This window comes from Branchiostoma lanceolatum, chromosome 18 (assembly GCF_035083965.1).
Source record: "Branchiostoma lanceolatum isolate klBraLanc5 chromosome 18, klBraLanc5.hap2, whole genome shotgun sequence".
NCBI classification, from domain to species: Eukaryota; Metazoa; Chordata; class Leptocardii; order Amphioxiformes; family Branchiostomatidae; genus Branchiostoma; species Branchiostoma lanceolatum.
The window spans coordinates 2,160,219-2,172,703 of NC_089739.1; the positions used below are offsets into that span (position 1 = coordinate 2,160,219).

The 12,485-nt window shown below is 41.9% G+C and overlaps 1 protein-coding gene across 1 annotated transcript; it reads right to left on the minus strand.

Annotated features, from left to right (window-relative positions):
- Positions 1-3,985: 3,985 nt before the first annotated feature.
- On the minus strand, positions 3,986-11,436 carry LOC136424505 (prostacyclin receptor-like). The gene is made up of 7 exons (XM_066413120.1): positions 10,916-11,436; positions 8,274-8,509; positions 6,801-6,930; positions 6,341-6,429; positions 5,533-5,631; positions 4,886-5,055; positions 3,986-4,528 (listed from the first exon to the last, which is right to left on the minus strand). Exons 1-7 carry the CDS (start codon positions 11,121-11,123, stop codon positions 4,411-4,413), a joined length of 1,050 nt encoding a protein of 349 aa, XP_066269217.1. The 5' UTR covers positions 11,124-11,436; the 3' UTR covers positions 3,986-4,410.
- Positions 11,437-12,485: the final 1,049 nt, after the last annotated feature.

Consider the following 12,485-nt stretch of genomic DNA (forward strand, 5'->3'; position numbering starts at 1 on the left):
GAGCCTAGACTAGGACCGGACCGCTAGCGATTTCTTCCGGCAGCCCAAGACAGTCAGGCCGCCCGATCTTAATCAACGCGCCGGAGAGTTGTAGCCGGGGGGGGGGGGGGGGACCTTGCCCCTGTTGGTAAGGGCCGGTCACATCTTGGGCTAGAACTCCCCCGATACGTTAATTACGGTATCGGCGGGCTTGCAGCTCTGGGCCGCCGAAGGAACTGGCTAAAGTGAACCAGCGAAATGGAACCAGCTGAAAGACCCAATAAACAGTCTGGTTCCCAGGGTAAGTTGGCCCCATTAGTTGGAAGTTAGACCCAGAGCAGACTTGATCATGCCCACAGTATTGAATGTGAACCGCTTTGAAAGCGCAAATGGAGAATCGATTGGGTACGCTGAGTTAATGATGGTCTTGGACCCGCGCCATCATATCCATCAAGGCTTGGGTCCCAATTGGACCCCCCCCCCCGGGCAGTTCAGGGGCCGTTTTGTTACACTTTCGGGGGTGGCCCGTACGTTCAGTGAGCTAATGATGGTCTGATCTTGGACATGCGCCATCATATGCATTAAAGCGGGAGACTGCGCCACACCGCGCGTTTTTTGACCTGAAATTGCGTGTTTTTTTTTTTTTGTTTTTTTTTACATTTTCAAGAAATTTGAGTCAAAATCGCGCAAATGGGTAAATCTCCTTTTTTGAAGTTTTTATTCATTGTGTATTGCTTTTAATTCATGTAAAGTATGGTTGACTGGCTGCCCGTAAGAAGTAAGGCGCATGACGTATTGTCTGTTGAGTTGAGTGTCCAACCCATATTTCAAACCTCTTTTTTGTTAAGTTTTGAATCGTTGAAGAAGTTTTTTTTAATTAATGTAAATTACTGGAGGGGGGGGGGGGCTTTCCGTAAGGAATAAGAACATGGCGTGTTGTCTATGGAATGGATTCTAAAACCCAAACCTTACACCGTGACCTTATCAATCCGTATCTATACGTGGGCGGAGAAGGACTGATGGGCCTTTTAAATGTTAAAACATCTTATTTGCAGGAAGCAACTCGTCAACTAGCGTCTGGGATAATTGAAAAGTAGTCGGTCTGAAAGGTTGCGGGAAATACATTACCGGGTGTCTGAGTGAATCGTAAAGCACTTATACTGTACGTTACAGGGCAATGGAGCCTACAGTCAGCTTCTATAGCAGTACGTTGCATTTAGTACAAAAGGAGGCATATATAAGGCTATTCAAACTAAAAGTTTTGTTCTCGGATTCTCCGTTTTATCTTTTGCTATTTGTAAAACATTGTAACATTCAGAATATGAATAAACATAAATCCAGAATTGCTCATATTTTGGCATCAATAGTTAAATTTCTTTATTAATTGATTCACTATGAGTACATTTTTTAAAAGCATTCTTACGTTCCACTTCTATAATGTACCTCATGTAATGTTGCATAAAACATTTTGAAGTTATAAATGTAGGCTAGATTAGCCTTGCAGCATGACTATCTATAGATGTTGCCATTTTTGTAAGCAATACTGGTCATTCACTCTTTCATTCTTACTCTTATTCTACCATCACCATTTTCGCTAACCTTACATAAAATCGCGGAACCAAGAACTTGAATCGGCTCGGCCTTAACCACACGTACGCGTCATCATTCGTTACAGCACGCTACATTACATCTAAAAAAGGGAACGTCTGATGTACAAACGAACATCCGGAACCCCCAAGATGCTCCCTTGAGGAAACGATATACATGCATATTTTGATTAAGAAAATTCCAATTAAATTTTTCATTCTCTGCTTAACTTTTTCCTATATGGAAAAAACGAATAGTCAATATATAAATCAGCATCAACACCAAAATGTTCATGTTTGGGCATCAACAGTTGATGAACATATTCGTTATTCATTGATTCTTTACGAGCGCAAATCACCGTTCTGAAACAATACACAGACTTAGTCTTTAGTCTGCAGTTCTTGTTTCTTTTCAATTTTTACTCTTATTTCATCCACCCTTTTCCATTTCTTCTATGTAAAATGTAACAACCAAGAATTTGGCTTGGCTTGGCCTCAATCACAGGTCATCAACCGTTACAACACCCCACGCAAAAGTACATCCGGACCTTAAAGGCGCTCCCCCTTGAGGAAAGGGTTCCCCTATATAAGACAATTTCAATAACATTTCTCTGCTATACTTTTTCCTACTTAAAAAAAACACATTTAGATTCAGTATATCAATCAACATAAACACCGGGATTCGAATGTTTTGGCATCAACAGTTGATTGGAATCGTCTTTATTTCTAAATTTATTACGAGTGCACATTTTCCGGTTAGAAACAGCTTTCTGACTCCTGTTTCTTTCCAATTCTTTTTTCACCCACCCTTAACATTAAGTTCACGTAAAAATCGAGGAACCAAGAAGTTGAGTTGGTACGGCCCCAATCACACGTCACTAACCGTTGCAGCACGCTACATTAAATCTAGAAAAGGGCACGTCTGATAGACACAACAGAACATCCGGAACCTTTTAGGCGCTCCGCCTTCAGGAAAGGGTTCTAGAGGTCGATACATCTGAAAGCCGACGGTTGTAATCTGATACTTTATTCAGATACCCATTAGCATCCTCTAGTCTTCCTGGAATCAGTGCGACAACTGTCAATCACTGCTCAAGGCTATACATGGCAACATCAACTGGAATTTATCACCAGTATGCAAAAATAAGCATACATTAGTCTTCCAGGAAATAATGCCACAAACCCAAGCTTTTAATCACCGTATTCGTATTGCCATGTATGGTAATCTCAATTTGTTTTTCCTGGAAGTTGACACCGATATGCAAACATAAAGCATCCACTTGTCTTCCAGGAAACAATGCTACAAAAGCTGTCAATCATAGCGTGCTCATTGCCATATATGGTAATCTCATCTTCCTAATTCCTGGAATCTAAAACCAATGTGTACAAATCACTCAACACAAATCTCTGCCAGAATTACTTCACCCCAAAGGCACTAAAGTATCCTGTTGGCTTTGTATGTTTCTGTGCGTCTGGTTGCGCGATACATTATAAGATAAGCAGTATATATATATATAACTGTAATAAATATGACCTTATTCACAAGTGATGTGTGTTAGTATATTATGACAAAAGCTATCATATACAATTATACAATGTTGATACACCATACAAGTGACCATATACCTTAACCACAATGGAAATCTTATTAAAGAAAATCATTTCAATCAGATAGTTACGTGCAAAGAACCTACAAGACATGTACATTATTACAAGGGGTGCATTATTTTCACCAACCAACTGTATGTCGTTTTGGCCGACCACTCGGCATACATAGGTACACGATTCCGACTCTTTTTAGCAGTCATCGTTCATCGCTCATCGTGATTTTACAAACATTTGCATTTGTTACGAGACTCTTTGTAATAATTATTACAATAATAATCATAATAGTACAGCTTTGTCACTAACAGGAGCCTCAGTAGCTTTAGGTATGGGGCTATTCACAACGTTAACAGCATCGGAAGGATCTTTTTAATACTTTTGATCCCAAACGAAGATTACAATGGTCTAGAGGCACGCAGGACCATTTCACATAGGCCATGTTCAGATGTCGTGTGTAAAAGTGGATTATTTGGAATAGTAGATTGGTGGTCTGTGTTTATTCAACACAGCAGCTTGTTTGATCTTAGAATTATTTGGACCCAAACGATGATTGCAATAGTCCAGAGGGCATGCTAATGGTAGATTTAACAAAGTGACCACACGTCAGCTATTCCAACATATTTTCGTGGGCCGTGTAGGAAAGTCGATTATTTGGAATTATAGCTTTGCATCCAACAGCCATACAGTTGTTATCAAAAATGATGTTTGGGGATCATTTGGGATGTACACCAGAAAAACTGCCAAGAGCAATGGAGGACAGAGAGGACTGGAATGGAGGGTTATGGCAATCCCTCGCGCCAAGATGATGATGATGATGGGATGCTGAATCGTTTTGGATGCAGACTGACAGACTGGATGGTCGATACCTGCATAATCTCTTGTTGGCTATCTCAAGTGATGACTCGAGAGTCATGTGGGATAATGGTTCAACCTGGATGCAACAACAGCCTAACAGTGGGTCTTTTGGGATGTAACATTGGCATATAAATTGGCTGTCCCAAATGATGCACATGGACCGTTTAAGAAGGGGGTCTTTTTGTATGCAACAGCGGCATAACAGTTAACTAGATTATGCTGGGGGACTATGTACAAGAGTGGACTGAATTGGATGCAACGCCGGTCTTGTTTTAGATGCAAGAGCGGCATCACAATTTGTCATCCCAAATGATGGTCGGGATTTTAGTTTGGGAAAATTAGATTATTTGAGCTCATAATGGATCGTTTGGGATGACACCGTAGCCTAGCAGTTGCTGACGACCGGTGCCACCCCTGTAGTGGAGACAGGCAGGCCTGTACTGACTGTTCCCGTACCCTGGATGGTGGATACCTGCGTGATCTCCTGCTTGCCGGGCATGATCCTAGGAATAAATCATAGAAAAATGTCACAAAAATGAATACACATCTTTCTGAGCCATAATTTCAAGTTGTCTGTTGCTAAATTAAGTTCAAAACAGTAGAATGTTCGGAACGTGAGATACATACAAGGAGAACTGAATATTATACTGCAAGACTAATTAATAAACAAAGTCACAGTTGAGCACATCTATAGCTTTTCGATTAACGACGCTCAGAAACACACACGCACGCACACACACAAACACACACCTACAGAGAGAAACAGACAGAGAGACGGAGAGAGAAAGAGAGACAGATAGAGAGACAGACAGACAGACAGATCGAAAAACAGGCGAAGGTAACAAACATTTCCTACATACTTCCCCAGCACGTGTTTCTTGATGAACCGCCAGAGTCGCGCCCGTGAGCTTGCACGGAAGGCCCAGTACAGGTGCGGGTTGATCATGCTGTTGGCGATGTAGAGCCGCTTGGCCACGAAGTCCTTATCCTTGTCCATGTCCATCCCCTGCTGGTTCATCACCGTGCGAACCTGGGAGAAATTAGATTCAACTGGTAACGTTACAGTTAAAACATTTAATTTCGTTCATTTATTCTTACCAGTATATCAAACTCAGGTCCTTGGCCTCTTTTCAGGTGTCCCTGGGAACAAACAGATACATTCAAGACTACAATGATATATTTATAAGTTTAAACTTGATGCCAGCCCTAATGATATTGTTATAGTCCGTATAGAAAAGTCAGTTAGAACTTTCTGTCCAGTCATTCACTAACCTGACGAAAATATTAACGGATGAATCAGTACATTTTAGAGACCTTTGTGGTAGTGTCTTTTCTTTGTTCTTTCTTTGAGTTTGTTTCAACCTAGTACGTGCAACTGGGCCTAGCATGGTACTTCATTTGTGCTGGTAAATGACGTGATCAACAAGGAATGAAGCTTAGCACCATAAATATGTTGTATTCTTCACAATATAAAATCGAACACTAAGAACAAAAGAATTTCTCTTACCAAATATGGAGTGAGGCAGATGAGAAAGAACATTGACGTCACGATCATCAAGATGGCGAACTCGCGTTCCTTCTTCATTTCCTCCTTCTTACCGGATGGCTGAGAAGATGGAAGAAAATTAAGATGTAAGACAGAAATTAGCCTGAATTCAATCAAGCCTCCTGTGACCGCTCGCCACCCTGTAACCGCCTCACAACCCAAGAGCTTGATGGCTAAGGACGCTAACTCAAGGGAATCCTCCTTTCTAAATATGGATAATTTATGCAGCCGTCATCAGCCCACAGCTGGAGTTTGCATTATACAGACTAAGACAGAAATCTGGTACTTTAAAAGTAATCCATGCTATCAGCTTATGAAACAGAGATACATTTTGATACGTGGTAGGATAAATGTTTTACTATCAGAGAAAGTGACAAGACCCCAATTCAACAGAGCTGGTATCTTTGGGCAACCAATGATTGGTTATTGGCCGTTGAGATGATTGGACGATCAGTGATGCACCTTGGAGACTCTCAAACTTCTTTAATGTTCAGTTAAAATACTTAAAGGTTCTTTATTCACAACCAAAACCGTCTGTCACCTTCCTCATGGCAATACTAACTTTTACTACTGTTAATGCAGAAATGTTCGCGGGGATTTAATTTCGCGGTAGGGAGAAAAATTGAGTGTTCGCGGTGATTTTGATATCGCGACGAAGCATTTACTGTGAAAACCGCGAACATAAAACCACCGCGAACTTTTCTGCATTTACAGCATTCCAACCTACACCTAGGTGTCGCTGATAACAATGCTTAGTAAGGTGCAATACCATGAGGTCCGCAGTGCGGCGCCGCATCCGGTAGAGCTCCTGCAGCACGGCCAGGTTACTGAACACCAGAACGGCGATCAGGAAAAATCCTGCGGGAAGAAACAGAAAGGAAGCTTCAAACATTATGTTACAACAAATGATAGACACGAATGCAAGAATGTACATGTCAATTCAGCGTCTTCCTCAGTCTCAAAGTCCTGATCTATCGTTACTGTTGATTTTGGTGATGAAGAGCTTCAAACACAAACTGAGTCAATCAATCGAACAAGCAACCGACCAATCGATCATTAAATTGGTCAATATATCAATCAATTAACCAATCAAGCAATCAACCAATTAATCGACCAATTAATCGGACACATTGTACGACGATGAAGTAGGCATACCCTAGACAAAATGGCCTCAAGTCGTACCGATGCAACAAACTATGAATCGACCGATTAGTAAATACGTGGCCTACCTTGTATGACGGTTAAGTAGGTATACGCCTGCGCGAGCGGCCTCTGGTCGTGCCAGTCGTACTGACAGGAGATGCTGAACTTCTGCTTGATCTCAACAACACCCATAAACGGGATGGTGGTGAACAGCAGCTAGAAAACAAAGAATCAAATATACGCATCACTGATATGAACATGCTTATAAACAAAATAGTCATAAACAGAAGATAGCGGAAGATAGACCTCACAGAGGCACACACAGACACGCACACACATACATACAAACACACACATACAAACACACACACACACACACTCACTCACTCACACACACATACACTTACACAAACACGCGCACACACACATACACATACACATACACACACGAACACACACGAACACACACATGTGCACACATACTAACACACACACACAGACACATATATACTTAGTCAGACACACACAAACTTTCTATAAAAGATAGCTTCTACGTCTTAGGCTGACATTGTTTATTTGCAGAAACATTGATGTGTATTACTTTAGTCCCTCGCGGTTACCGATATTAAAAGCTTAAGTTAAAAAGCAGGCCGTGTAATATCAAAACCATCTTTGGTTTGGGTGAATAATCGCCTCGATAGCTTCAACTCCACTTGGGTTGCGAACAGGCGCGATGATTGAATACTGGCATGCATCTATGCATGTCATATTGTTTGCTTTCACATACCGAATATGTTTCGGGTGCGAGATTTGGCTCGTGTTGCAAAGGCGCAGTGTTTGCATCACCATTAAACAATTTCTCAACACATATCATATGTGCCTGTATTTATGTTGTATGTCCAATATAGCGGCCTTAGCTGTTGTATTTGTATCTGTATAGCCGGTACAACCGACCTTCGGTTGATCGCTCTTTAGACATTTGACTGAAATATTAGACTGATGTTTTAGGTTCGAATTTCAAAGTGCTTTAACTCTGTATGCAAACAAGGTCTACCCACACAAACATATTGTATCTGTTTTGACATACCACATATTCGACCACAAACAATTGTTAATCCTTGATCCTGGGTAGATCTTTTTCTACTCAGATACCGATCATGTTTGTATGAAAAACTAAGCTAATAGCTTAGGCTCGAGTTGCAAAGTGCTTTAACAGTATAAACAGACTAGTACTAGGGTACCCAAACGCTTATCATTTTGGGGTCTCATCAAGACCTACACATAAAAAAATCCATGCAGGTATCAATATAGTAGAGTTACCGTGTTGACAGACGTACACACACACACACACACACACACACACACACACACACACACTCACGGACAATCACACGGACAAACACATACACACACACATAAACATACGCACACATACACACACACAAAGCACACAAAACACACACACAAAGCACACATACACACACACACAAACACACACACACACACACACACACACACAAACACATACACACACACACATCATATATGTCTTTACCTACCGCATATCCCACCACCCCGGCCAGTACGATGAAGGCAGACTTGAAGTTGACCAGGAGATGATATTTGAACGGCAGTTTGAGAGCCAGCATCCTCTCTAGCGCGGAGCACACCACGCACAGCTGTGACGCGATGAAGAACAGATACGTCATGAAAGCCCGGTACTTACACCCCGTGAACCCGCCGGCCGCACAGTTCCCGAACAGGTGCTCAAACGTGGCGTGACCGGTGGCAAAACCTACGGGACAAACAACAACAAGGCAGTCAGAAATGGCACAATGTCATGGCCAAAGAGGTGTTAAAAAATGAAATTGTCGGTGGTAGAGCCTACTGAAAAGCCTACCTAAGAAAGAAACACAAGATATTCAGAAAGGCAATCTTCGAGGCCCAAGAGGTGTTCAAATGTGGCGTGGTAGGTAGCAAAACCTAGGGGAAAAACGACAACAAGGCATTTGGAAATAGCACACGTTGATGCAAAAGACAACAACAAAAACAGAAAATATATCGGACAAAAAAAAGCCAATCAGAAATGGCAGGCTACACCCCTTTAGATGTGTTTGAATGTCGCGTGACCGGTGGCAAAGCCTGCGGGAAAAATGTCCACTGTGTCTAGGGCATGGTATTGGGAAGTGGAGCCCATTCCTAGCCTTCCACTGCCTTTTACCTCCCCAACCGAAGTTAGGTACCCATATTTACACCTTGTGTAAAATTCGCGTAAAGTCAGTGCACAATATCGAGAGCATGTCAGGACATTCGATCCAGGACTTCTGGGTTCTGGGTCACACACAATGACCGTTTAGCCGACTTGACACCACAAGCTGAAAAAAGAAAACACAAGGCAATCAGAGATAGCAGACTACATCCCCTAAGAGGTGTTCAAATGTCGCATGGTCGGGGAAAAATCATAAGCGATACTGACATGATCCAGATATTTTGGATACCACGTACAAGAAGATGTTCAAATGGGGTAAAACCAACATACAAGAAGACCATAACACATTAAAAAAAAATACAAACGCCGGAACTTCTGATGCAGTATCAAGACCAGTCAAAAATAATACTTCATTCTATTGGTGTGAGGTATATATCAAAGTGTTATTTAAATGACCCAATGTTAGCTAAATGATACTACAAGCGTTTACATACAGTACGATAATCTTACATAACATATATCATGATAAGTATATTCTATTTCAGCCGTCTGTTGCCCCAGCGATGAAACTTGATGGGTAAACATACTGCTGGGTCCGTGTACATCAATTATAACGTTTTCACGGGTATCATGCCACAAGGTGTAAATATTTATGTTCCGATGCTCATTTATTTCATGATTCAGATGGAATTTGTGAGGAACAGGAAAGCACGAACCTCGCTCTCTACTGTATTTTCCTTTATATATGTTACAGTAGAGATTGGAATCCAGTACGATCTGGAATCCTACTAGGAGAGATTGGAATCTTAGTACTGAACTGGGATCTGAATATCGGAATTCCAATCTGTCCTTGGAGAATTACAGATTCTACTAGAATTCCAATCTCTATACTAGTAAGATTCCAGATCCTACTGGAGTCCAATCTCTACTGTGACATATACCTAAGATAACGACTCTTGATGGCAAATATGCAGATGTTGGCACATTGGCGCACCAAATCCGTAATGTTTTTGGCACACTTCTGACAGATTAGCCGAAGAGGTTCTATGGGCGTCACTCCGCCGTCATGGTAGGTATATCGTGTAAAGATCCTTTGCCATGGGCACAACATTGGGGCATAACAAGTCTCGGACCCGGAATATATTGGTTCTGAGCCAAACGCTCTAACTTTAGATATTGTGGATATTGGAATGAACAATGAACAATGTGGATGTCTTTCTGGTGATCTTATTGTTACAGAAGGAGATACAGATGGGGGTAGTGCTACTTCCCGGTTCGCGAAGCCCTAAACATATTGATTATCATCCTAAGAGCTAGCATTTGATAAGAGCTTTACATCGTGACTGCACGGCACTCTGATCGATAAGAAAAATCTATAAAAAGCATTCAAGAACAGGAGAGCCATTAAGAAGAGACACGGTCAGGGAAACTAGGTTTAAGTAAGCACGTTACACACTCCACCGGAGTAAAGTGACGAAGCGCCTACAGTTAACGTCCTTAGTGCTGAATTGGTAGTCCATAATGAAGTTTTCAGTAAGAGTATGGGCTTGAACGGGTTTGCCTGCATTCTCTGAACCATGGGTAGACGGACATAACATTCTACCGGAGTAAAGTGCGATACGTGGGCGGGAAATGTCCTTGGTGCTGAAAGGGGAGATCCACAATGACGTTTTAGGTAAATTGAGGGGTTTGCACAACCGGGTAGTACTCTTTCCTTCAAATAACAATCAAGCAATCAAACAAACAATAAAACAAGGAGCAAGATAAGGAAACAGACGAACGAAATATCACAAATGTAGTTGCTAGGGGTCATCTAAAATCTAACATGTACACACACACACACACACACACACACACACACAGGCAAAGACACACACAAACACACACACACACACACACACACGCACACACATACACACACACACACACACACAAAAAGCACCCTTAGAAATAAGACCTTCATGGCGAAGGTAAACATAAGTAAACACTTACAGCCAGCGGATAGGTCTGTGCAGGCGATGGCCAGGACGAAGAGGCGGGGGATGCTCTTCCCTCCCCGCAGCAGTCCCCGCACCAGTACGGTGATCAGCACGGCGTTCGGGATGACCATCCCCGTGAAGAACACCAGGGCCGTCCCCGCCTTCGCCCAGTTGATGACGTGGTTGTTCGTCGCCCAGGTCCAGTTGTCGCACGCGCCCATCTTTGGTTCGGCCCGTTACCAAAATGTTCGGTGAAAATTTGCCCTGCGATTCGATTGTCGAAAGATCTTTAGCGAGACTGTGGCCCAGCGTTGTCTAAAAGTTCAGTGGAATTTGCGGTTCAGTCCGTTTGTTGTAAGATCTTTTAGCACGAAAGCTTTGATAGAGTAATTAGCGGCCGAAAACGGCCTTTTCGGCCACAAGAGAATTTGATTTTGTACTCAAATTTGGCTCTAAATTTGCCATCGTAAGATTGTTTAGCGAAATTTTGATGAAATTCGAACTAGCTGCTGAAAAGGGTCTACAACAAGCAGTCTTTTCCACAACAAGAGCATTGGATATGGCACTCAATTTTAGCTCTCAAATTACCATCCTAAACCTATCGTAGCACGAATTTCACTAGAGCCCTCAGCAAGCACTCACAGCTAGCGATTACAATACAACGTCTCTCCCTTGTATGTTCATAGTAGAGCAGAAAAAAATGCAAGTTATACCCGAACGCAGACAATCATATCATTCTACGCTGCTAAATACGTAAGTCCCGTTAGAAGTTCCCGACCCGCCCACCTACCGAAATGTCAGGCCGCACCTGGTTATATATACCCCACGGCGTTTTCAATCCAATATCAAACAGATGAAGCGACTGGGATTGTATGAAATACCATCCCGAATATCAGCTTTGTTTGCGTACGAAGGAAATTGCGAAACGTCTTACGTGTGGTATTTCTACCGGTGATCCGAAAGGCTTATTGTATTATGGCCATTCGTAAAATCGGTTTTAAGGAAGCTAAGTCGCCACGCGTGGCCCAAAATTTAAATCCACGTTAAGCCGATTTCAATCTCAAGGATCAAATATGACTTTTGATTCAAAACAAAGGGGACCAAAGTGTTCTGAACTTTAAAGCTGTCTTCATGATTCAGGAACGAACGTATGGTGCCCTTTTGTTTTTAAAGTAACACTAGTTATGTTGGATTTCATCATGCGTCAACAATAAACGTACTTTGTTTGTCGTAACTTTTGTTTTCTTCTTCTAAAATATTTTTTGCCGCACACCTGATACTATCCACAAAATACCTCAAAATTGGTGTAACAAACTGTGCATTTGGCTTATTACTGATAGTTACAAAACAAAACAAGTTTCCTCATTGGGCCCAGGTGAAAATAAGCATCTAGCTTCGGTTAGGGACGTCCGTCAGATAGATCTTTAAATGAGGGTCCGGAGTCAGTGAGGGTGACCACACCTCAAGCACGATGAAAGAACCCATCACACGTAACAAGGTAAGCAATGAAAAAATTATACATCTCTATTTATAAAGAATAAATTACAGAAGGTTTTTAGCTTGATTTATGAAAATTTTGACTG